Source organism: Chrysochloris asiatica, unplaced genomic scaffold (assembly GCF_000296735.1).
Source record: "Chrysochloris asiatica unplaced genomic scaffold, ChrAsi1.0 scaffold00109, whole genome shotgun sequence".
Taxonomy (NCBI): Eukaryota; Metazoa; Chordata; class Mammalia; order Afrosoricida; family Chrysochloridae; genus Chrysochloris; species Chrysochloris asiatica.
Window position 1 is genome coordinate 3,272,687 of NW_006408627.1, and position 27,033 is coordinate 3,299,719.

Sequence of the window (27,033 nt, forward strand, 5' to 3'; positions counted from 1 at the left end):
TTCTCTTAGTTTTGGGGAGACATACAATAAGCATGAAAAACATAAATAAGTAAATAAGTCAACGAACTTTTTTCTAATGCAAAAGGAATCTAAAAAGTGCTTTTATTTCTGTTCTTCACAAAGCAGACATACTGAATCTAATTAGAAGACCTTGCTAATGATGCAAAAAAATTTTCTGCCAGTACTTTGACAAGCTACCTTCACAGCATGACTCTAAGCAGTCACATGAAACTTATTTTTTAAAGAACTAAGTTGTGTATCCTGTGTGCATATATGACAGAAACGTTACTTACCATTAGGATCTTCCCAATCTTTATACCGCTTTTTATATTGAGCTAATCGTTCATCCGTCTGTGCTCCCATGGGCTTAGCCAGATTTCTAAATGTCTTGGGATTATTAAGATCTACCTCCTAAAAGACAAAATGAATCCCAATTTCTTATTAGTCAAAGCCCTCTCTCTATTCTTACCAACATAATAAATAAATACTGCAGCAGACAGTGAGGATTTATATATGTGCCAGTATCTGTGGACTCCAAAACAATGCAATGTGGCCAGCCACTTATCTGTATGAGAACTTTCCAGGTAAGCACATTGCAGTCTGCTAGTAGATTCAGTCTGAAGGCAATTGTTTTGGCAATAAAGTGCTTCTCAGAGGAAAGAATAAGAGGGAAAACCCTGCCCATTCTTGGCAAGGACACAGCAGAGGGCTATGGCTATAAGCACTCTTAATTTATCAGCATCCTCCCATGAGCCACAACTAGAGGCTCAAATCTCCTTTCTAGTCTCCTCTCCAGTCCCACCACATTTCCCTCCAACTTCACTTCAGAGTGTTTTCTTCTTGAAGGTGATCTGGAAGTGATACCCGCTAGAGAATTCAATCATTTGCTCATCTCTAAAAACAGATCACAGAAGATCACATGACTAGGAAATGAGATGGATTTTTTTCAGTCTTCCAGGGAGTATTTTAAAGACTTATATATCTACCTGACCTAATTCATATACCTAAGAGGAAATCAGAATTGAGCCCCTAAGGATTTTAACAGTAGAAATTTGAAATATGTACTCAATGGATATTTAATGCATGCCCTTTTTATGGGGTACCATGACCTACCAATTTTTCTAAACCTGTATTTTAAAATTCTTGGGCAAGAGAAACTGATTTGGATTTTGAATAGAAGTCAAGTTAGTGCATTGGTACTCTCAAAGCCTACAGGCAAAGTACCTCAGTTATGCTTTGCGGTTAAATCAACAAGCACTGATGCTGAGAGATGCTCATGACAGCACTTTTGGGAATCCATAACTAGGAGCTAGTTTGTAAAGGGCGTAGCACGGTAAGCTAAGGTTTTAAAAAGTCTCTCCCAAATTATGTTGATGACTCAATTCTGTTTGTGTTTTAAAATCTCTGGATGCAGCACAGAGACAGTAAAGAAACAGGAGACTACAGCAGGAAACCAGTTAGGAAGCTACTGCAGTGGTCCAGTGAAAGACCAAGAAGGTCTGACAAGAGACACTGGCCATGGTGAAGGAGACAAAGGATTAGGTACTATTGTAGATAATTAGGTACTCAATGTAGATAATGGTAAACATGACTTACTGGGCATGGGTAGTAGGAAAACGAGTGTGACTTGCAGTTTATACAACAGATGAATCGGATGTTATTTCTTGAGATAAGGAATAGACAGTGATGTGGGCAAGAATGTGGAAAAGGTGAGCAAGAAGCAAGCATGCAGAAATGGCATCTCGGAGGTTTCTGTGAGACACACATTCAAGTTTCAGTTGATAAGGTTCTCCTACGACTTTCCCCACAAGACTGCACTCTTTTTGGACTTCATATCTCTCTTTAAAATCTGCATTTTTTCCAAGGTTTTTCTTGATTGACTTAAAGGAAAAGTGCTTGTTTTCACTTTTCTAATCCTTACTCTCATCCTGCTACATTTATTTCTTCACCCAACTGTCCACTTTCTGCTGCTGTATGCTATCGAGTCAGTTCTGACTGTCAGTGACCCCTGTATAGAATTTCTCAGGCTATACACTTTTATAGGAGCAGAAAGCCTGATCTTTCTCCCACAGAGTGCCTGATGAATCCAAACTGATGACCTTGTGGTTATCAGGCGAATGTGCTACCAGGGATCCTCAGGGATGCACATTCACTGTTACGGAAACGCAAATTCACGCATCAAATGCATTCTCATACACGTGTGTATACAATAGGCTTTGATTCCTTCTTCAGGCTAAAAAATTTGAGAACAAATGCTCTGTGTTTTCCCTAATATGCTAATGTATAAAACTTGTATACAGCCCTGGTTCTAGTCAATGAAGAAGTCAATAACTTCAGAATTTTCAAAATGATTCGTTGTTTTCGTTTTTAGTTTATCCAGGCCAGTGTTTCTCTTGTTTTGCTTGTTAACGATTTCATTTCAGAATTAATCAAACCTCTATCAGGCAGCAGGCAAAGTAGGATGATGTATCATTTAAATGGACCTGTTTGGGTGTTGTTTTCAGCCTGAATCACGTACATGGTAAACTGCTGAAACTCTTGTTCTAAGGCTTCGTAGAATAAAAACAAACAAACAAACAAACAAAAAACTCTTCCATGCACCAGGTCTATTGTACAGAAGAGTCACTTCATTTTTACCAGTCAACATTTCAAACTACACAGAAGGATTCTGATATCCACCAATGGACACAAATCAACACTTGAAAAAAACTGAGAAAGCATAATGAACTAATAATATCTAATACGCATGAAGTTGCTAAATTATCTAAACTTTGAATAAGTCCAAGCAAAAACTCCTTTCATCCTGAAATTAAGTGCTATTTGAGAATACACCGAATTCTCACTTATTGGCTATCTCATTATCCAACATTACAAAAATCTACTTTGGACACTAATTGTATACATCTGGAGGTAATGAACACCAAGCTACACAGCGAGAATAATGCTTCTGTGATGGCTAAGGCTATGTGTCAACTTGGCCAGGCCATGATTTTCAGTGGTCTGCCAGTTGCGTAATCTTGTAGTCAGCTCCATTTTGTGATCTGATGTGGTCATCCACAACTTTTGTATAAACACCAATTTTCACAGAAATAACCTGGTCTTTGGACTATAACCACTTTGACAAGTGATGAGTAGGTGTATTAATCTATAAGGCAAATAAAACATTTGGGAAATTTCAGTACCCCAGAATTCTTTTGAAAACTGTGTCTCACTTAATGCAAAATGCTTTGAGACTTACCTCTGAGTCGTAATCTGCAAGAATCCAGGGGAACACAGGATACTGCATGAGATCATTGTATGATCTGCCAGCCAACGTGTTCAAGTGCATCAAATACTGGAAGTTGCTGATTTCACCTCTCTATGGAAGATTTTTAGGTTGATCATTAAGTGCTGTCAAGTTGGTTCCAACAATCAATTTCCATTATGTCCACATTTAAAATTTTTATATGTAAATTATGTAAAGGACAGTTTCTCATAGATTGCTGAAGGAATTTTCTTCTCTAATAGAACAAAACAAAACCCTTTTCTGTATGGTACATACAGAAAAAGCTTTTAACTATATATGTCTTATACTCTTAAGTAGTCAATTTCATTATACATTTCATTACACTTACCTCCCATCTCTGAGTTACAGACTTCTCTCCAACCAAATTACTAAGCAACCCAGATCTAAAGAGAAAAAACAGTAAATTGCAGCAATACAATTTTAAGTTTGAGTAATTAAAGAGCTGAACACTTAAGACAGCTGGTGTAAGAATATTTTAAACTCTGGTAGATCCAGCAGTGGGTCATGGAATCATTTTAGTGCACTGCAATCACCAATTTGAAATACAAAATAACAAAAAGTTAAATGAAGAAAAGAGAGAACATTGGAAGACATCATCAATAGTAAGGGGGACTTTTTTTGTGAATGTTTGTTTAGTACTTGTGGTTTAGTGTTGTGTGCCCAGAAACGCAATGCAGTGTATATTCTCACTGTTATTATATCCTTACTGTAGGTCATGGCCAAAAGAGTGGAAAACACTGATTTGGTCCAATTTTCTTTCTAACTTTTACAATAATTGCTAACTAAACAGATCCAGAGATATTTACCACCATTGTATCAAAACCCTTAAAATCCATACTCTATTTTCACTAAGGGGATTCTACATAATAATGTGGAACCACACTTGAGTATTACAATTAGGAAAACTGATAAAGATTAAATGTCAAAAATAAAAGAATGCAATGCATGTGATGAATAGGCAGTAAATAAAAATTCTGTTTCTGAAGAATATTACGGGGAAATATTTAAATGTGACACTGAATGGAAAATGCAAAATAAAAGCTATTTGTAGCATAAATTCAATTATGCACTTAGGGATCTACATATGTTTAAAAGACTACAATGGAATATGGATCAACAGTGATATGACATGAAATTTCTTCTTTCAGTATTTTTAAAATGTTCTGAGATCATCACATTATAAAAACTCTGAGATTACATAATACTGACCACAGATAGAAACTTCCCTATCTCACTACTAACTTAGAATGTGCACGAAGCAAGCCACCTACCCCTGCTCCACGCTTGTGTTCGGTCGTTGTCCAGACACAGACTCTGAACTGTCAGTTAGAGAGGGCACAACAGCCAAAAACCTAGATAATTAAAAAATAACATAAAATTGCAAATGAAGTCTCAGTGAGAAACGACGGGAAAGAAGCTGGAAAAAGGATGATTCGTTTCATCTTAATTGTTTGGATTTATCCTCCCATATGCAGTCAATGGGAGTCCTGGTGTGGCACTGTAAGATAAGCACTGGGCCATAAGGTCACTTTGAACCACAAGGTTGGCAGTTCAAATTCACCAGCTGCTCCTCAGAACCCTATATATGCAGGGTCTCTATGAGTCGGAACCGACTTGATGGCACTTAACAACAGTAACAACAACAGCAATACAGTAAATGACATGGTAAGGAAAAACATATTAGAATACTCTCTGTTAGAAAAGAGGGAGAGGTAATAAATTCCAATGCTATATAGGCAGGAAGCAAAATCTACCATTTGGGATTTTTATATATGCTGACACATTGCCAGAAAGGGTCAAGCAACATTTATTTATAGGAATTGAATCAACTTAATGGGAGTTCTGGTATGGTGCTGTAAGCTAATGCACTAGACTGCAAAGTCATTTGAACTGCAAGGTCAGTGGTTCAAGCTCACCAGCTGCTCCTTAGAAACCCTATACAGGCTCGCTATGGGTCGGAATTGACTCAATGGCACTTAACAACAACAATAATGGCGTTCTATATTAGATTAAGAGCTAAATATTCCCCTATCAGCTCATAATAGTTAAATCAATCACACAACAGAGGCACCACCAACCAGATAAAAATCATATAAAATATACAACTGGTACTGTAGAATAAGCACTGGACTGCTAACCAAATGTTGGCTGATCCTTGGGATTCCAGTATAGGGTCACTATGAGTCCAAACTGACTCAACAGCACTTAACAACAACAACAGAACCTTTATACTATAGTGTTATATGAGTTTCATAATTGCTCAAAATGCCAATATTAAAATTTCCCTTTTGTGTTATAAAAATGTCAATATTAGCTTCTTAAAGGCAAAAAGTAATCGTGGAAATATTCCTGGGATGGATGTGGACCTTAACTTTGGCATAACCACAGACATTTCATAAAGAAAGACAAATTAAGTTCCTCACAGAAGCTTTTTGTTTTATAAAGCAAATACATTCCTAGCATGCATGGTAAACACCATCACTTTACTAATCACATTATGTAACTGAAAGTGACCCTCATTTATTATACTGAGCTCTTCTTGTATCTAGAAGGAGTTCTGCAGTACCAATCAAACTCTATAAGCTCTTTATTGAAGATCCATCCACATTTCCCATGAGCTTGCAGGCAAGGCTACTATTGTACTGTGGCTGTGGTATCAGTGGCATTAGGCAAGGTGGTGAGTAGTGTTGCCTGGTATTAGTCATTCCTCATGAAACCAACACGAAACTTCCTTTAACAGACGGAATACCTGAATATGGAGCACGCTTCAAAGATCTCTGGTGGTGTTATGATTAAAGACCACTAATTTGAGCCCACCAGTTGCTCTGTGAGGGAAAGAGGAGGCTACCAACTTTTGTAAAGATTTACAATCTTGGCTCTGTCCTCAAGGGTAAGAATCAGAATGGACTCAAGAGCAATGGGTCACACAGCATCCATCAAAGATCAAGACACAGCATCCACTCAGAAAAGCCTTATTATTCACACATCCAAGGGAAACATCCCAAGTAGCATGATTAAGCTGTTTTTCTTTCAAAAGATAAGTTTTAAATAAAGTTTACCACAGATCAAGGATGCTCAGATTAGATTAACTGCATTATTTGGCTACATTACTTTTTAAATAATGAAAGTATTCAATGGCTTGTCCAAGCCCAGGGAAGAGTCACATGTGACTATAATTTCTTAAGGAACAACGATTTGGTAAAGGAGCATAACTAATCTGGAACTATTTGTTTTTATATCACAGTTTTGTGGTTTATGAAGGAAGTAACAGGCTACAAGCCGGGATCAAGATCAGGAGGCCTTCAGGAAAAGTCTGGAAGGCTCTTCCAAAGGGGAGAGCACATCCCTCCTTCTTAAGGGCAGGGCCATTCTTTTAGCTCCTCTTATCCATTAAAGCAAGCAGGTCCTACTCCCTGCCACAAGTACTATTTTTAAGACATAGTTTCATCATCCTTTTAACATTTAGATATAGGACTTGGGGATAAAAATAGCCTTCTGATGATCAATAGTAGAAATTACCAGAAATCCCCCCAAAACAGTATTTTATAATAGAGTAGCACTGTTTTAAAATGAAGTTAGAAGAATCATGCTGGAAGAGGCTGGAAAACGGAAACAGATGTTTTCTTAAAGGAAGAAAGACCAGTTGGCTCACTGATCTGAATCCTAAAATTTTAAGTACTACTTGAACCAGCAATAGCTTCCCTACATCCATCTGGTCCCATGACAGCACATAAAGTATTTCTAGTAAACAAGACCTTTGATAGACTTTGTTTCTGATTCCTTTCTGGAAAGCAAGGAGATAATTCCGTCCATCTCCAGAAAAAACTTCCACAGCAATAGGCTGAAATGAACAGAAAGAAAAACATTATAAAAACAGTAACAGAAATTAGCAAATAAGGCTACATGTTATTACTTTTGAGGGGCGCTGGTAGCGTAGTGGTTACGAGTCGGGCTGCTAACCTGAAGGTCAGCAGTTTGTGGGAGAAAGATAGGCTTTCTGCTCCCGTAAAGATTTACAGCCTTGGAAACGCTATGTAGGGTAGCTATGAGTTGGAACCGACTCCATGGCGTATAACCACCACCACCATCATTATTACTTTTACAATATGAATTTCTACACTGTGTAAGAAGTTAATTTGCCAACTGCAGAACTGAGAGTTGTGCATTTCCAGCAGATTAAGCTACAAAATAAACAGATTTGCCTTATTCGGCTCAACGCTCTAATGGCATGATAGCATAGTAATTTTAATTCCTCTACAAAAATTTACAAGGAGCTCTGGTAGTGCAGTGGTTATGAATCGGGCTGCGAACCGCAAGGTCAGCAGTTCGAAACTACCAGCTGGTCTGTGGGAGAAAGATGAGGCTTTCTGCTGCCGTAAAGATTTATAGCCTCAGAAATCCTGTGTAGGGTCACCATGAGTCAGAACCAACTCCATGGTACTTAACAACAACATAAATTTACAAGGAACTCTGGTAGCGTAGTAGTTACGAGTCGGGCTGCCAACCTCAAGGTCAGCAGTTCAAAACTACCAGCAGTTCCGCAGCAGAAAGCTGAGGTGTTCTGCTCCCATAAAGATGTACAGCCTCGGAAACCCTGTGTAGGGTCACTATGAGTCAGAACCAAATCCACGGTACTTAACAAACAACAACATAAATTTACTACCCATACATTGTCAGATTTCATGAAAATAGATAGGCTTCAATTCTCCATTTCATTTAATACAGTAATAAACTAGAGGCTATTTTACAAAAGGAAGCTGGCTTACTAACCTCAGTTGTAATGGCAATTTGGGTACCAAGAAAGATACATAATGTTTATCTTTAATAAAGGAAAACAAAATAATTATGTGGTCTCATTGGAGAAATAAGCTGAAAATCATACTTAAAACATTTTTATTTTTCCTGTTTTTTAAAAGAATTAAACAATTTCTTGTTTGGCAACTTATAAATAAATCTTAGACCTTGTTCACAAATCCCAGAAAATAACAGCTAAATATGAGATTCAGGAGGACAGGGATTTTTCTCTATTTCCTTCAACAGAATAGTTCTGGACATAGGGTGGACACTCAACAAATGTTTTATAATGAATTAACATCCTGGTAAAATATGTATCATTAAGACTTGGAACGTCTCATGTGTACGGTTCCATCCAGTCCCAGCACGGCCCTGTGAGGCAGTCACCATTCTGACCCCCACTTCACAGAAGAGGATGCTGCTGGGCATGGAAGAGCAATGTGCCCCCGTCACATGCTGCTATGTGGAGGCCGAGTCTGAACCCCAGCAGTCTGACTGGAGAGCTCTTAGGCTAGGACTCTCAGTACATGGTCTTCTTTTTCCATTTTAGCGAATATTTGGAATCTTGCTGCTAAGTATATGCAGGATCCACATGATGAAATCATCTTTGATTTCAGTATTTCTCTTCTTTTGGATGGAGTCCAAGATGAAGATACTTTGTAATCAATTCTACACTTAGAAGTGAGGATATAATTTTGATTTTAAAAGGCAAGGAATTGATGGTTTGGATATCTGTAGGGAAAAATGGATAGCAAAATATCACCTAAGCTCAAGTTTCCATTTAAAAAAGGAGAGGCATTATATACAGTTTGCACCCACATATGGGAGCATAAGTACTAGACTGCGACCACAAAGTTAGGGGTTTGATTCCGCCAGCTGCTCTGTGGAAGAAAGATGAGGCTTTCAGCTTCAGTAAAAATTTACAGCTTTGGAAATCCTAAACAGAGTCACTACGAGTAAGAATAGACTTAATGGCAGTGGCTGGGTGGTGGGTAGTTTAAAAAAACACATCTTCCAAATAAAGGAATTGTCAAAAGGCTTTTTATTAAATCGACTCACCTGCAAGAGATATCTCCGTTTATGTACTTCCTTAATATCTTCATATGCAAAAATGCTACAGGTTCTCTTGAGTTGACTAGGGCCTTGTCTGGCTCCTCGAGGTATAATTGGCTCATGCATACTATAGGCAGTCAAGCAGAAAAAGGAGAAAAAAACAAACACAGAGAGAGATAATTCACTGCCCAATAAAGAATGTGTGTGTTTCAACATGTGAATGGGGTGAGAAAACAATATATCAGAATTTCTGTTTAAATGACAACAAAAAACCTAAAAATCTGTTGAAAAGTATCATTTGGTAGCTACTTAGAGAACACAAGGCAGTAACTTTTGATGAATTTTCAAAATCTCATAATTGTGGTCCAGGCTAATTTATCCATCAGGCACACAATACATTTTTAGGGATTTAAGAAACTGTTTCAATAATTTTTTCATCAGAAGGAAACAATAAACTTTTAGGAAGAAGAATAAATTTTCATGTACAGGCATAGCTCATTTTATTGTGCTTAGCTTTATTATGCATGGCAGACAGTAAGTTTTGTATAAAGTGGAGGTTTATGACCATTCTGTATCATGCAAGTCTACTGGCGCCATTTTTCCAGTAATAGTTGCTCACTGTATGTCACATTTTGGTAATTCTCACACTATTTCAAATTTTTTCATAATGCTACTGCACATTAAACAGACTACACAGAGTATATTTATACTATATACACTTTAAAACACACTGGGACATCCAAAAATTCTTGTGACTCGCTTTATTGCAACATTAGTTTTATTGTGGTGGTCTGGAACCAAACCTGCAACATTTCTCAGGAATGCCTGTACTAACAGTTACAAAATGTAATTTTCAGTATTTTCGTACTAAGAAAGGGGCTCACAAAAGTCATTATGTAGCCCTGAAATTACTTAATACTGAAATTTTAAGAAAAGAATCGATTGCAAGTTCGGAATAAATTAATTAAAGTATCCTCTGTAATTTAAGCAACTTGCTACCTGATCCTGTTAATGCACAGAAAAATATTTTGTATAGGAGCTCTGGTAGCGTAGTGGTTACGAATCGGGCTGTGAACTGTAAGGTTAGCAGTTCGAAACTACCAGCGGTTCCACGGGAGAAAGATGAGGCGTTCTGCTCCCGTAAAGATTTACAGCCTCGGAAACCCTGTGCAGGGTCGCTATGAGTCGGAACCGACTCCACAGCACTTAACAACAACAACAATAGTTTTCATACTGCTACACAACGGAAAACTTTTTCTTTACCGAAACCTTGAAATAACTGAGTATTACTCTCACGGATACTTCATGACAGATGCACATAAGGCTAGAGAAAACAGTATTAAAAAACAAAAACAAAACCTACATAAATATATTCTCTATCTTCTAACACGTTGGGAGTCCTGGGGTGGCAATGTAGGATCAGCACTAGGCTGCTAACCATAAGTTCAGCAGTTCATACCAACCAGCAGCTCCTTGGAAACCCTATACAAGGTCACTATGACTTGACCGAATTTAATAACAAACACAGTTGTTGCATGAGAAAGATAAAGCTTTCCGCACTCGCAAATTTTTAAAACCCTCAGAAACCCAACACAGGATTGCTATGACTCGGAACTGAGCAGATGGCACTTAACAACAAACACAGTTGTGGAGACCTGGTGCAGCATTCTAGGGTAAGAACCAGACTGCTAACTGCAATGACAGTGGTTCAAACCCACCAATCACTCCTCAAAACCCCCATGCAGGGTCACTGAGTCGGATCTGACTTTCTGGCATTCAACAACAACAACAAACATAGCTGTATAGTTTTTTTCTCATTAGTCATTTACTTACTTTGGAGGTAAGGTTTCAATATCTCTTATTTCCCTGGTGGCTGTCATTGTAAACCCATCAATCACGTAAAAATGCTCTTTCCCAAACAGCAGCAGGCCCTCACTGGTATCTAGGCCTTGGACTCGAGCACAGCGGTACATGTGTTGGATCTAAGGAGACAACCATGAATATCCATCAAGATAGTGTTATATAAAAAAATCCAATTCATTTACATATATGAAACAGAAACAACAGGTTATAAACGTGCCTTTAATGGGCAAACATTTTACCAAGACATTTTCTTTTTACACATATAACATGTAGCTTCTGTGTGTGCTTGTCAACCATACCTTCCCACGATAAGGTATTTGTCTAAGTGCTGCTCTACCAATTTGTTTCCATGTTGCTGTTAAAAAATATAAATAATATGGCCTATTTATGAAAACACCTTGCCAGGGGAGGGTGTGGTTGGCAAATAAATGTAGAAGGCATATATTATATCTCAGTACAAATATGGGTACTCAATTGTGGCATCTCCTTAGCTAAACACAGTAAGTCTGAGTTTAAGCATGTTAAAAGTAACCAGCTATGTGGCTAGAAGAACAGAAGATACTTCTTGAAAGAAAGACAGACAGGAAAACACAAAACAGTAACAGCACTCAGACTGACTACTACAAGAACAAGCAAGTTGCTCGTCCAGGAGATATCAAGACAAGCAGTCGGGTCCTCTCAGGGCAAACCCCCTTCCAAAACTAAGATTCAATGGGAATACACAAGCAGCTATGTACTCTGACTGGTGACCACGTTGGTCACTGATAAGGGGAATGAGGGAAAAATAGGAATGGAGTTGCGAGCCAAGCCCTACAACACAGGAGTCAATAGACTCCTGTGAACCCGGGTGAAGACCTGGTTGGCCAGCAGTGTGCCAAGACATGGGGAGTCCTTAGCCCAGAATCAGTGACCAGAGTGGAGAATGAAGCATCCGGCTGACAAGAAGAGAGGGCATATGCACAAGAACACCCACACTTGCAGACAATACCCACTTGACCTGGCTTCAATGACTGTATGATCAGAGCTCAAGTAGAAGACGAAAGAAGAGGGAAAAAGAGTAATCTGATACAATCTGATGAACTTGATCTACACCTATGGATGCAGTAGCTCAAAAGAGGGAACAAATCTTTACAGCAAGGATCATTCCCACCCCCTCAATACACAAGGTAGACAGGGATGGGCAACTTGGACATTGGCTTCCCACAATGGGGGGGCTACAAAGGCGAGAAGTGACTGGCTTACAACCCTTCAAGAGGGAGCCTAGATCAAGAGAGCACGGAGGAAGGTAGACTCTCCACTGAGTAGTATCCAATCTGTCTGGGCAGGACTGATCAAAGGAGATGGGGATAGGACTCATGTGGTAAAATAGTGAACAGTTACTATCAGGACTGACTGTGAGGGTTGGAAATGTAAAGGTAGATGTTTTGTAGCAAAAGGAGGGAAGTGATTGACTTTGCAGACCAGGGGTGGAGGTCCCTGGGACCATCAAGGGAGAAGAGCAGAGTGTGGGACCCTACCCAGAGAAACAGTGACAGCAGAGATGGAGGCAGAGACGACGACGTGGAGAGATGGAGCGGCTGAGAACTCTAGATCCAGAGAGGCAGAGGGGCTGTGTGCTGACAAAAAGGGGGCAGACTTGCAGAGTATACCCTTTGGTTCACTGAGACGCATGGAGGGGATTGTAACCATGGCAATGTAACGATATATGATAGGTTGAATGTAAAGCTAATGTTCTCCCATGTAAGCTACCACATAATTCACAATTAAACATTTCAAAAAAAAAAAAAAAGTAACCAGCTATGACTGCACTCTGACTTGGGGTTGATTTTAGCACACCCATTCATCCAGTCTATGTATCTATCCAACTCATATGTCTACCCATCTGACTGTCCATTTACCTAACCTTCTATGCCTCTAAATATTCACTGAGTGCTTACTATGGGTTAGGCACAGATGTGATACACTGTATTAGTGATAAACATGTTACATTAGGTCCCTGATGTCATGGGGAAAGACAAGACAGGACAAGGATGACAGGAAAGGAAAGGAACTAAGGGATACATGTAAAGAGATCAGGATAGAATTGTGTCCTATGTGAGACATGATGTTACAGAATTAAAAAGGTCCGCAGAGCCTGGCAGTGCTGATTAGTCAACTTACTGAATTTCTGAGTCTCGGTGTCTTCATTTGTAAGATTTGAGATACTAAACACAAACATGTTAGAAATTATAGGTTGTCTGTTCCAAATTGCTCACCTGCCTCTTTTTCTGTAACACTCGGGAACTGTAACTATGGAATATGTCCTGAGGTGCTCTCTCCACCCAGAACCTGCCTGGCTGGCAGACTGTGGCCCATTATAAAAAGGCAAACTTGGCAGAGGCTGTACTATTCTCTTAGAGAAGGGAGGTACTAAATCTCTCAATGTCAGTATTGTTTTCTTAGTAAAGGGTAGTCTCTAGTTCTTAGCAAAAATTCTTTCTTGCTTAAACATGAGTCAAGAGGGAAAAACAAAACTAAATCAAAGTCAAATAAATGTCAATTTGACTATATTTCCTCTGCTATTAAAACTTAAAGCAGTCCAAGTATGAACTGTACTAATGAAATTAAAAGCTAAAAAATGGAAAAGAATTAGAAAAGATATTCTAAACATACAAATGTAAGTCAATTTTCAGTGCCATGCTTGAACTTCAATAATATAGAGTATAGACTGTTACTGGAAAAATCCTGATGTGCTTTTAAGATAATTATCAGTGTACTATATATACTGAAAAATGTTCATTTAATAAATGCACAGCTTGCTGAATTTTCAAGTGCTGAAAAGAGTGTGACACCAACAACCAGATCAAGAAACAACAGAATATTGCCAAAATCCCAGAGTCTCTCTTGAGCTTCATTCAGATCAGATGTACTTTTATCATTACAAATTTTCTTTTTATGTTTTCATTCCAGACTAACCATACAGTTGAACAGAACTGTCATACTTAAAGAGTCCTGGTGCAGTGCTCTAGGGTAAGCACTGGACTGCTAACCACAAGGTCCACGGCTAAAACCTACCAGGTACTGCGCGGAAATCCAATACAGAGTTGCTCTGAGTCAGAAGCGATTCGATGGATTGTAACACCAACATCACATACTATACTCCAATTTCTGGTTACTACTTCTTCCTTGGTTCATTTCTTAAACATTATACCTTATGTAGTATATTACAGGCACAAAGAACATGCTTTAAAAATGTGATATGCATTAGAATTCACTCATTCATTCCTTTATTCACTCAACAATCATTTCAACATTCAAAGACTTATTGGATTTCTTTTATGTGGTGGGAGTTAGGCAAGGCATTGAAAAAAGGAATAAGAAACAGTGCCTCACCATCTATAGGAAGAGAAATTAAACAAGAATTATGATATGATAATACAGAATGATAACGAGCCCGGGTTGTGTAGTGCATTACATGTTGAGCTGTTAAACTCAAGGTCAACATTTTATATCCAGCATAGTGGTTACGAATCGGGCTGCGAACCTTAAGGTCAGCGGTTCGAAACTACCAGCCGCTCCACGGGAGAAAGATGAGGCTTTCTACTCCCGTAAAGATTTACACCCTCAGAAACCCTGTACAGGGTCGCTATGGGTCGGAACCGACTCGATGGCACTTAACAACAACAACAACCTCGCCATAGGAGAAAGTTGAAGCTTACTGCTCCCACAGAGAATACCAGCCTCAGAAATCCTATACAGGGTTGCTGTAAGTCACTTGACGACACACAAAAACCACCACCACCAACAGAGAATGACATGTCGCTCTTGCTCTTAGGTGCCACTCAGTTCCAACTCCTAGGGATCCTCTGCACAACAAAATGAAAAACTGCCTGGGTACTTTAGCTATCCTCACAATTGCTGTTGTGCTGGAGACCACTGCTGCTGCCAAGTACCAATCCATCTTATCAGGGGTCTTCCTTTTTTTCTCTGTCCCTCCACTTGATCAAGCATGATGTCCTTTGCCAGGGCTTGGTCCTTCGTGATAACACATCAGAAAGAAGTATGAAAGACAAAGTCTCACCATCCTGGCTTCCAAGGAGCACTTGTTGTTGTTAGTGCCGTGGAATCGGTTCCAACCTATAGCGACCCTGTATAGGGTTTCCTAGGAGCAGCTGGTGAGCTTGAACTGCCGACCTTGCAGTTCAAATGGCTTTGCAGTCTGGTGCATTAACCCATACTTAGGCTATACTTTTTCGAACATATCTGTTCTTCTAACAGTCCATATTGTTGTTAAGTGCTGTGGAGTCTGTTTTGACTCATAGCAGCCCTTTATAGGGTTTCTGAGACTTTAAACCTTTTGCAGCAGTAGAAAGCCTTATTTTTCCCCATGGAGTGACTGGTGGGCTCAAACTGCTGACCTTGTGGTTCACAGTCCAGTGCTAACCTTATGGAGCCATCTACAATAGTTTTCTCAAACACCACAACTCAAATGCAACACTTCTATGATCTTCCTTATCCACTGTCCAACTTTCACATGCATATGATGTCACTGAAAATACCAATACCATGGCTTGGGTCAAGCACATATTGGTCCTCAAACTGACATCTTTGCTCTTTAAAGAATACTTTAAAGAATACAACTCTGGTACACATCTTTATTGATTTTAAACCATTTAGCGTCCTGTTGCTCTGTGCAAACAACTGCATCTTGGTCTATGTACAGGTTCCTCCTGAGCACAAATAAATGTTCAGGAATATCCATGCTTCACAATCTTATGTATAGTTTGTTATGATCCATACAGTCAAAAATCTTTGCACAGTCAGTAAGGCACAGGTAAACTCTTTCTGCTTTTCTCTGCTTTCAGACAAGATCCATCTGACATCAGCATCCATGAGTCTGACTGGAATTCTTGACAGTTCTTCGTTGATGTACTCTTGTGGCCATTTTTTAATTGTCTTAAGAGAAATTTTACTTGTGTGTGATATAAATGATATTTTTGGAGGATTTCTGCATTCCACTGGGTCACTTCTCTTAGGAATAGGCACAAATATGGATCTCTTCCAATTGGCTGGCCAGGTAGCTGTCTTCCAACATTCTTGGCATAACTGAAGTGCCTCCAGTGCTGCATCAGTTTTTTTGAAATATTTCAATATGTATTCTGTCAATTCCTGGAGTATTGTTTTTGTCGATGACTTCACTGCAGCTTGGACTTCTTCCTTTGATACCATTGGTTCTTGATCATAGGCAACCTCTTGAGATAGCTGTACATCAACCATTTTCACTTAGTATAATGGCTCTGAATATTCTTTCCATCCTCTTTTGATGCATTCTCCATCATTCAAAATTTTGCCCACACAATCCTTTAATATTTCAAATTGAGCCCTGAGATTTTTCTTTAGTTCTTTCAGTTTGAGAAATGCTGAGCATTATTCCTCCCTTTTGGTTTTCTAACTCCAGGGTTGTACATTTCGTTATAATACTTGACTGTCTTTTTGATTTGTCCTTTAACTTTTTCTGTTCAGTTCTCTGACTTCTTCATTCCTTCCACTTGCTTTAGCATTTCTACACTGGAGAGCAAATTTCAGGGTCTCTTGTGACATCCATTTTGGTCTTTTCCCTCTTTTCTGTCTTTTTAATGACCTTTCGCTTTTTTTCCTGTATGTTATTCTTAATGATATTCCACAGTTTTTTTGGTCTTCAGACATTAGTGTGTAATGCATCAAATCTGTTGTTGAGACGATCTCTAAATTCAGGTGGGATATTTTTGGCTCTCATGTACCTGTTATAATATCTGTCAGCTTCAGGTCAGGCTCAACTTGCATATGAGCAACTGATGATCTGGTCCACAGTCTGCCCCTGGCCTTGTTTTGCCTAGTGATATTGAACTTTTCTACCATCTCTTCCCACAGATGTAGTCAATTTGATTCTGGTGTATTCCATCTGGTACGATACATGGGTATCTTTTATGTTATTTTAAAATGGTATTTGCAGTGAAGTAGTCATTGGTCTTGTAAAATTCTATCATGAAATCTCTATCACCTAGGTCATGTTTTCCAACTACTGATCCTTCCTGTTTTCAACATTCACATTCCAATCACCAGTAATTATCAATACATCCTTCTTTGAACAATTTCAGACTGAAAAAGTTGGTAGAATTCTTCAATTTAATTACCACCAGGTTTAGTGGTTGGTGTATAAATTTGAATAATAGTAGTATTAACTGGTCTACCTTGTAGATATATGGGTATTATTATCCTATCACAGACAAGACTGTACTTCAAGATAGATCTTGAAATGTTTTTTGATGATGAATATAACACTCTTCGATTTGTCATTCCTGGTATAGTAAACCACATGATTGTCAGATTCAAAATGGCCAATCCTAGTCCATTTCAGTTCACTAATACCTAAGATAATGATCTTTATGTGTTCCATTTCATTTTTGACAGCTTCTAATTTTCCTAGATTCATTCTTTGTACATTCTATGTACTAATGATTAATGGATATTTGCAGCTGGTTCCCCTCATTTTGAGCTGTGTGCCACCAGCAAATAAAGGTCCTGAAAGCTTTTCTCCATTTGCACAATCAGTTAATTCTACTTTGAGAAGGCAGCTCTCCCCCAGCTGTATTTTGTGTATCTTCCAACCTGAAGGCCTCATCTTTCAGCACATTGTACCTGACAATATTCTGGCGCTATTAATGTTTCATCTTTGGCACTATACCTAACAATGTAAATTTCATAAGATTTTAACTGGCTAAACATTCAGAAGTGGTTTGCCTCTCTAGCTTCCTAGTCTTAGTCTTAGTCTTAGTCTTGAAGCTCAGCTGAAACCTATCTACTGAGGTTGCTTCTGCTGGTATTTAAAATACCAGTGGCATAGCTTCCAGCATCACAGCATCAAGAAGCCACCACAGTACAATAAACTGGCAGACAAATGGTGGATAGAACGATACACACAGACATTGTAAAACCAGAGCAGAGAGTTACCTAACCAAGCCTGAGTTCACAAGATAGTGAGGGACACCTGCTACATCTTCAAGACATCTAGATAATTAGGAAGTTACTAGGATAGAAGCAACTATCTCAGTGACAGAGAAAGGGGCATTTTGGCAAAGAATATAGTAGGACTCAAAGTGCAGAGTAAAGACACAATGTGAGGGCACTCATTAAATGCTGCAGGCATGTGGGCTATGAGGCCTAGTCTGTGAAATGAGTCTGGAAAGGTCAGCAGGGGTAGGAGGTTAAAATAGGAAGGAATATGAGAGAGCAAGACTCTAGACTTGAGATGATGGTATAGACTTTGCTGAAGTTGCCTGTAGGTGGTTAATGGAATTATTGAAGAGCAGAAAACGTAAGGTCAGATTACTGAATAGATCATTTACATGATAATGAGAGAATTATGGCAAGAGTTGCAGTCTATGGTCTAGAGGAAGTCAGTGCAAAAGGTGTCAATTGTTCAGACTGTATCCAAGGAAACTTTACACTGTTTTATATGTGTTCAGAGAGGATCCAGAAGCAAAGAGGAGAGAAAAGAGTATCAGACCCAATGCTTATAACACTACATTTTATTATAAAGGCTAAAGTATTGGTCTCCAACCACCAAACAGATCAACTCGCTATTCTGGAAAGAAGTTACATGAATACAGTCCTTATTTTTAGAAACACAGTACCTTTTCTCCTTCCTCTAATAGGCGCAGTAAGGTTGCATTGTCTGTTTTCTCCTCTTCCTCTATAGAGCCGCCCTCAGCTATCTGGTCCTGGAGCTGCTCCTGGCTCTCCTCATCTCCTCCATCAGGTGCAGATCGAGACCGCTTCAGAGGAGGCTTAACCAGACCTACAGTGTAATGAATAACCAAGATGCCATGTGACTTTGTTGAGGCCATTTGACAGAGTAGTTCAGGCTCTTGCAGTCCTCCTACGCATGCCCAGTTTGAGATACCTCTGGAAAGTACATGGAGGCAGCAGAGTTTGGTGTTTACTAACACAGGCTCAACAGCTCAATGAACCTGCAAAGGCTTCTGGCCCTCTTTGAATTTCCGTTTTCTTATTTATAAATCTGGAGCAAGAATACTGTATTTCGTTGTTGGAGGCCTGAATGAAATAATTCATGTAAAGTGCTTAGCATTGTGCTTACTACAGAATCAGTTCTTGAAAAGTAAGTGTCAGGTGATGTTGATAAACTAAGCACTTTGCATAATTAATGGTGTGAATGGAACTGACTACTGAGATACATTACTGGGGGAGGGGGATACCATGAATAAATGATCAACTACTATCAGAAATAAAAATAAAGAGCCCGTTATAAACACAATTACAAGAAAATTCACATATTTGGTGGGTTTATCAAGACCATCTTAGGCCTTATTTCACAAGCAGCAGTGTGGGCATTCATTCTGACATGAATGAAATGTGGTAATACAATCAAGTCAGAATGAACAAAAACAGAATCCTTTATAAAACAATGACAGATCATTTAATTTCCAGATTAAGAAAATGCCTATAGTTTGATAATTTTACCGATAATCGCATGATGACAATAATCAGTGATATTCCAAAGAATGGGAAACCCTCAAAATATACTCTAAAATCCCACAAGTTCATAAGTTAATACTCTTTAGTTGTAGCATCAAAATAAAGTTACTATGGCTAATTACAGTTGCCGTAAGCAATTTGGAAAATCAGAAGTTACAGCTCTATCCTTTGAAGATTATTTATCAGAGATTCTGTTTTGCCTTAAGAACCATATTTCCACTACTGTAGCTAAGGGCCATTGAGTCAGTTCCGACTCACAGCTCTAAGAAGTTTGGATTTGAAATAATTCCTGTGAGCTCACAGGAAGAAAGACCATTTTTACTGTTAGCTAACATGCACTAACGACACATTCAGTAGTTGTTTTAATTTTGTCAATATATAACAAGCTATGACAGCCTCAAATAAAATAAGCAGGTACCACTGGGAATACTGCCAAACACATACAATTAAAAAAAGTATTAAGTACAACGGGAAGATTACATTCATTTGTAGCAATAAAGAACAATTCATCTAATTTGGCTATAGAGATCAATCTTTAAGAACAGTGAGGTAGTATAATACATATGAATATTTAAAGGTTGGTCCTACTATTTACAAGAGTCCTGGCGTGGCGCTACAAGATAATGTGCTGGACTGCAAGGTCAGTTTGAACCTCAAAGTGAGTGGTTCAAACCCACAAGCCACTCCTTGGAAACCCTATACAGGGTCACAACCAATTCGATGGTACTTAACAATAACACAATCACATATTCTCATATATAATATAAGGAATCTTCCCAAATTATTTTTAATGAAAATCAGAGAGGAAGACAGACCTTTGACTTTAGCAATTGTGTCTTCTCCATGTTCTGGCTCTTGCTGAGTAGCTTCACCTTCTGAACTCTCTACAATGGTGTCCTGAACAATGGCTGGATTGCCAGAAGCTAGTCGCATGTAGTATTCTTTACTGTCATAACTTATGGCTCTTCTGTATCGAGCAGGTTTCTAAGAAATAACAAAAGGAAAAGACTCAGATAATTATTTCCAAGTAATAAAACAGAAGTCTCCCGAGGAATTAAATGATGCCAAGGCTTCTTTATGTGTTAAATTTTATTTTAGGGGCTTGTAGTGGACTGGATGTACACACAGTATATTCACACAATTTCAGGTTCAGCATTTCTATCATTAAGTTCCATTACTTTTAAAAAGACATATATAAAACAATAATATTAGCAGGTTTGTTCTTTCCAAGATAGAAATAAATAATCCCTAGCCAAAGTTTTTATGTTAGCACAATACATACACACTGATGTATCAGAAGCCCTTCCTATATGGCAAAGAGAATGCACACTGTTGGAGGAGATGGAGTAGAACAGTCTGTGTAAGGAGTCTCCAGAAAAGCAAGGAGGTCAGGCCTACAGGTCCATCTATTCAACTGAATGAATGTTGACTTCAGACACTTGGAGGGAGCGACTGAAAACTGCTCTTTTTCCCCCATTTCTGAGGTTATACTGGAACTCTGAAATGGCTCAACATGGATAAAATCCTGACCCAACATGGAATCTACAAGTTTTAGTTCAGATGACTACAAACGGTACCTCCAATTAGCTAAAGAAGTCTCATTGTTTCTTATGTAAAAGACTATGATCAATAAAACCACTAACTAAATCAATCTGGCAAGCACACACATAAGTCCATATTGAAGAATAAATTCCTTACCGACAAACATTACAATGTTTCAGCTTATCATACAAGGACAGTTCAGGTGCTCTACTTGACCTAAATATATATATTTTTTAATACAGGCAATGAGAAATTAAGATCTAAAATAGCCTACAAAATGTTAAACTACAGAGGAAATAATTTATTCAGTTTCCATCAACCAGAATAAGATTTAGATATTAGGTTAAGAATTAGGAAGAAGATGGAATTTGAACTATGTGTTAAAACATACCTTTCTAAACATTATTTTAATTTCTTCTTTCCTATGAGCACTGAGATGGTGGAATTGTGTGTCAACTTGGCTAGGCTATGATGCCCAGCCGTTTGTTCAAACAATAGTCTAGACATGAAATTTTTATGTGTGATTAAATCAACGGGTCTTGATTTAATGTTAAGTAGCCTGGTTTTCTTATTGTTTGTGGGTCTCATGTAATCAGTTGAAGTCCTTAAGATCAAAAAGGGAAGATTCCTAGGGAGCACTCCAGACTATAACTAGAGATCTTGCCTGAATTTCCTCTCTTTGCTCACCATCTATTTACTGATTTGTGGATGTGGCGGTGGTTACATGCTGTGGAATCGGTTTTGAATCATAGCAACCCTGTACAGGGTTTCTGAGGCTATAAATCTTTACAGGAGCAGAAAGCCTAAATTTCCAGACTGTTGCCTGACCAACAAATTTGGGTATTGTCAGTCCCCACAATTGTGAGTCATTTATGTATGTACACACATAGAAATTACTTTCTTGTATGCAAATACGTATAAACACATACATACATACATAAGGAGCTCTGGTAGCGTAGTGGTTATGAATCGGGCTGTGAACCTGAAGGTCAGCAGTTCGAAACTACCAGCTGCTCCGCGGAAGAAAGATGAGGCGATCTGCTCCCGTAAAGATTTACAGCCTCAGAAACCCTATTCAGGGTTGCTATGCGTCGAAACCGACTTGACGGCACTTAACAACAACAACAACATACACACACACACACACACACACACACACACGGGCTTCAGAAAGTTCATAGAAAAATTTTATTTACCTTTTCATCCCATTTTTTTCCATTAATTTTTTGAAGCCCTTGTACATATTTCAATGAATTCTAATTAAAATGGAAAGCAAGGAACTAACAGTGGAATACTGAGGATGAAATACTGAAGCCAGTTATGAGGTTAAAAAAACAATAACAACCCAACTTAAGTCCCATTTGTTGCTGTTGTTGAGTACTATTGAGTTGGCTGGCTCTGACTTATAGCGACCCTGTATAAGGTTTCTGAAACAGCACATCTTTGCGGGAGCAGAAAGCCTCATCTTTTTCTGTGGAGCAGTTGGTGGGTTAGAACCGCCAACCTTGTGGTTCGTAGTCCATTGCTTATCTTAAGGAGCTACAGAGCTCCCTGAAGTCACATTACTCTTCTTTTAACTATACGCGTAAAGAGGCAGGAAATAAAGAGCGGTATGAAAACTGGGCAATGATACACAGCAAGTGGAAATGGAAAAATATTAGAACAGCAAAATATTATAACAACTTAAAAATAATATCACAATTATGGGAGAAGTAACCTGATGGGCAAATTAGTAAGAACTGTAACTGTTTTGAAAATAAAAGTAGTAAACTTTATATCACAACAAGTCTTAAGAAATACGACAATTCTCTTAAATATAAGAATTAAAAACTCATTTTTTAAAAAGATGAAAGCAAAGTTAGTGATGGGCAAGATAATGAGTTAATAGAGGTGGGACAGTGTCTACTTGCTGACTGACTTCAAATACAGATTTGAACTTGAAGTACAAGCATTTCCTCTCAAATAACTTTAGTACATTTCAATGTTCTTAAGAATGACACCTTTTACCAAATGAAATTTCTAAAAATTAAAATATTTAAAAAATCTAAGTATGCAATCTTCCTGGACAGTGAAAACAGTTATGCATTTTAAAATTTATGAATATAAACTAAAACTGTAATTTTAAAAAAAGTGCTCACACTGCCGTCCAAGACATTTCCATTAGTTCTTTCTGAAAGAACAACTTCATGGTAAGAGGACACGCTTGCTTTCTCGAAATACACACTCTTCAGAATCTGAGTGAATGACATGAATAACTGAACAAAGAAGTTGAACATGTCAGGCTGCCCATCACTAACATGCCTCAGAATCTGTTAGTTTATGTGGGAAGCAACACACATTTAATTGTGAGAGCAGGAAAAAAAAAAAAAAAACACCCCAGCCTGTTAGTGAGCAGTATAGAAACCCTAGAAAGAACTCATTAGAATAAAGATGAGAAATAGTACAGCAATATTCTCAGCATGAATGAGACCAAATTTTCAATTCCCAGGACCTACCAGAAAAAGCAGATTGAAAGTCAGTTTTTTAAAAGTTAGTCTAGTCTACCATGCACTAAACAACAACAAACAAAAACACTGCAAGTATTTTTCATTCTTTTATGGTAAGTAGTGTTTTACCTTTTGAGGAATGATATCATCGGGTGCCTCAGGTTGTTTACTTGGGATCTCAGACTGAAAACAGGGTATTAAGTGTAAACATCAGAAAAACAAAACCGAAAAACAACGTAAAGAACACAAAAATACAATTTTCTTGAGGACTGTCAGGAATATGGAAGATACACTCAACTCAGAGAAAATCAACATGATATTCTAATTGCTTGAAATAATGACTTTGCCCCTTGTGGTTGTTTTCTCAATTATCAAAAGTAATTTTAAAGCCTTAGGTACCAAAAATTCTTAGTGCCACTAAACAGGGCCAACTCTTAATCAGACACACAAACACAGACAAAACCCTAGCATGGGCCATTACAGTCACAGATGATTTGTGTGATTTTTAAAGGAAAAAAAAGCTAAAATCTGGATAACAGGATCTGATGCTAATGTCTTCTATCCTGTCACTGTGCTCACCACTAGATCTGTTGTGTAACAGGGAGCAATCAGGTGAAAGTATCATCTACAATACCCATTACTGAAGGAAATCACTAAGTACTAGTTAATGAAAAATAAGCATCCCTTAAAAATTCAAGGACCTGCTTCCCTCATTACTCTTAGACATAGTCCCAAACAGGCTGAAAAGAGAGGTGGACTACATTCTCAGCCCATAAACCAAATGTTTATAAAGAATATTTTTAAAAGAATGAAACAGTTGCCTTACTTTTTTTTGGGCCTTACATTTTATTCCCAGAATCCATCCTGATTAGCAAGAAGATATTTTCTGGTGAGTTGTGTTTTAACAAGGAGGAATCAGCTAAAGTACGATCTATAATATCCCTTAACTAAGTATTAGCTAATGAAAAACAAGTACACAGTTTGTGCATGCCAACACACAGATGCTAGAGAAGGATAAAATAAACCCAAGAAAGACTATTTTTCTTCCACCTCACAGGTTCTATCTGGAGATGACTTCTAGTAGCCAAGTAAACATGAGAAGGCACAATGTTTCCACACATTTGCTACCTTAGCCAAATCAAACACTCGATCGTATCATCAAAATACTTTACAAAGTTTACCAAACATTTCTTTTTAAAGCAAACTTTATAAACCTTCTATATAAGGTTTCTTTTGAGGCTGATGAAAATGTTCTGAAGTTAGGTGGTAATGGTTATGAAATTCTGAATATACTAAAAATCACCGACTGAATGCTTTACACAAATCAGTTTGGTGGTATGTGACTATAGCTCAAGAATGCTGTTATTTGGAAGAGTACACCTTATAAGGAATGATTTGTAAAATGTTCTATATCCTGATGAGGCTTGCTTATACAAGTATGCATTTGTTAAAACTCACTAACTTAAGATTTCAGTTATTTCAATGTCTATAAATTTTTTTAAAGTTTTTATTGTGAATTTAGTGATAGTTTAAATGGGAGAACATTAGCTTTACATTCATCCTATCGTATCTCATTTCTAATGTCTATAAATTTTAACTCAATTAAAAAAAAATCAAATATGAAATGAAAGCTACACATGCAGAATGCGTTCAGGGGTGGCAGGTACCGATTTCTACAATTCAGTTTAAAATCCATCCCAAAAAATAAAAACAGAAAGATTGCCGCATAGATATGTGATAAGCCAATATAAAAAAATCAATCAATTCTACTGGTGTGGCTCTACAGGATAAGCATTTGAGCACAAGGTCGGTTTGAACCATAAGGTTCAAACTCACCAGCTGCTCCTTGGAAACCCTATACAGGTCGCTACCGGTTGGAACTGACTTGATGGCACATGATAACAATTGTCAAACACAACTCTGTGGCTCACTGTATCCTCCACTATACATGTCTACCTATAATGTGGACAGTACCTATCTACCGTGCCCATTATCATCCTTTTCTTGCAAAACATGATATGTTGTTGTTAGGTGCCATGGAGTCGGTTCTGATCAACAGAAACCCTGTATAGGGTGTCCAAGGAGCAGCTGATGAGTTTGAACCACTGACACTGCAGTTAGCAGTCCAGTGTGCTTATACAGCAAAACATGCTATACATCTGGTTTAATACATTCATTGATCCACTGAATAAATGTGGTTATGATTTTACTAACAGGCATAGTACTCAACAGCAAAGACACATTACACAATTACAATATGATTATAAACCCCACCCCACACCCACCTGCAATCCAGTCCATTCTGACTCACAGTGAACCTGTGTAGGGTTTCCAAGACTTAAAACTTTAGGGGAGCAGAAAACCTCCTCTTTCTTTTGTGGAGCTGCTGGTGCATTTAAAACATCACTGTTAGCAGTCCAATGTGTAACCCACTATGCCACCAGAGGTCCTTATAATATTATTACAGTTTTCTTTTATTTGAAAAATATATCAATAAATAATTGGTTTATATGTTGTTATTGTTAGTTTCTACTGAGTAGGTTCTGATTTACAGTGATCCTATCTACGTACAATGGAGTGAAACAATGCCCAATTATGTGCCATGTGCATAATTGTTATGTTTGCGCCCATTCTACTTCATCAAGCATGATATCTGTCTGGACTGTAAGATTAAACACTCCCCTGTTTTTGTTACAAAACTTTTACCTTTATAATTATGACAGTCGCAATCAGTCATGATAACAACTATTCACTATTGAATCATAAGAATCTTATCCCCATCTCTTTTCACCAGACCGATCTAGACAAGATGAAAACTATTCAATAGGGACTCTTTCTTCCCCCTCACACTCTTACACTAAACTCCCTCTTGAAATCTTGTAAACCAGTCACTTTGTGTCTTTATCACTCCCTCATTTTAAGTAGCCAATGTCTAAGTTGCCTGTCCCTATCTATCCTGTGTACAGAGGGGATAGCACTGATACTTGATGTGAAGACTCCTCCCCTTTGTGTTGGTATTTAGAGTTACTACCTCCATGAGTATAGGCCAGGTTCATCAAATTGTAGCAATTTACCTTTGGTTCCTTTTGGTTTTGTTATCTTCCTCTAGTTAAGTTCTGATTATCATGTCATCAAATGGGTACTATCTGCAAGTCTGGGTGTTCTTGTGACTCTCTCCTCACTTTATGTCAGCTGGATGCTTCACTCTCAGCTCTAGCCCTCTGTGGCTATGTCCTTGTCCATGGGCTCAAGTGTCCCCAGGTTAGTGAAGGCTGTAGTCTTTGATTTTCATCAGTAAGGCTTTTGAGTTTTCTTAGATTTCAGCAATCCAGGTTGTGTCATCTGCATATCTCAGGTTGTTAATGAGTTTTCCTCCAATCCTGAAATTGCATTCTTCATAGGCTAGCTTCTCAGAAAATCCTTCATCTTTATTGAAAATCGAGGCCTGAATTTTTCTTCATTCTCTTAGATTGAAAAATTATGATATTCTTCCCT

At 38.1% G+C, this 27,033-nt stretch overlaps 1 protein-coding gene across 2 annotated transcripts in view; it reads right to left on the reverse strand.

Moving 5' to 3' along the window:
• Positions 1-27,033, reverse strand: part of WDFY3 (WD repeat and FYVE domain containing 3) — a 255,203-nt gene that overhangs the window by 37,854 nt on the left and 190,316 nt on the right. The window contains exons 42-51 of one of the 2 annotated variants that reach the window (XM_006867730.1): positions 23,668-23,721; positions 20,326-20,494; positions 18,649-18,812; positions 10,967-11,115; positions 9,140-9,260; positions 7,042-7,127; positions 4,558-4,638; positions 3,615-3,669; positions 3,239-3,358; positions 294-411 (exon numbers count right to left, since the gene is read on the reverse strand). In XM_006867730.1, coding sequence (XP_006867792.1) covers positions 294-411; positions 3,239-3,358; positions 3,615-3,669; positions 4,558-4,638; positions 7,042-7,127; positions 9,140-9,260; positions 10,967-11,115; positions 18,649-18,812; positions 20,326-20,494; positions 23,668-23,721 — 1,117 coding nt within the window. The remainder of the gene's footprint in view (positions 1-293; positions 412-3,238; positions 3,359-3,614; positions 3,670-4,557; positions 4,639-7,041; positions 7,128-9,139; positions 9,261-10,966; positions 11,116-18,648; positions 18,813-20,325; positions 20,495-23,667; positions 23,722-27,033) is intronic. The other variant, XM_006867731.1, reaches the window with a different exon arrangement.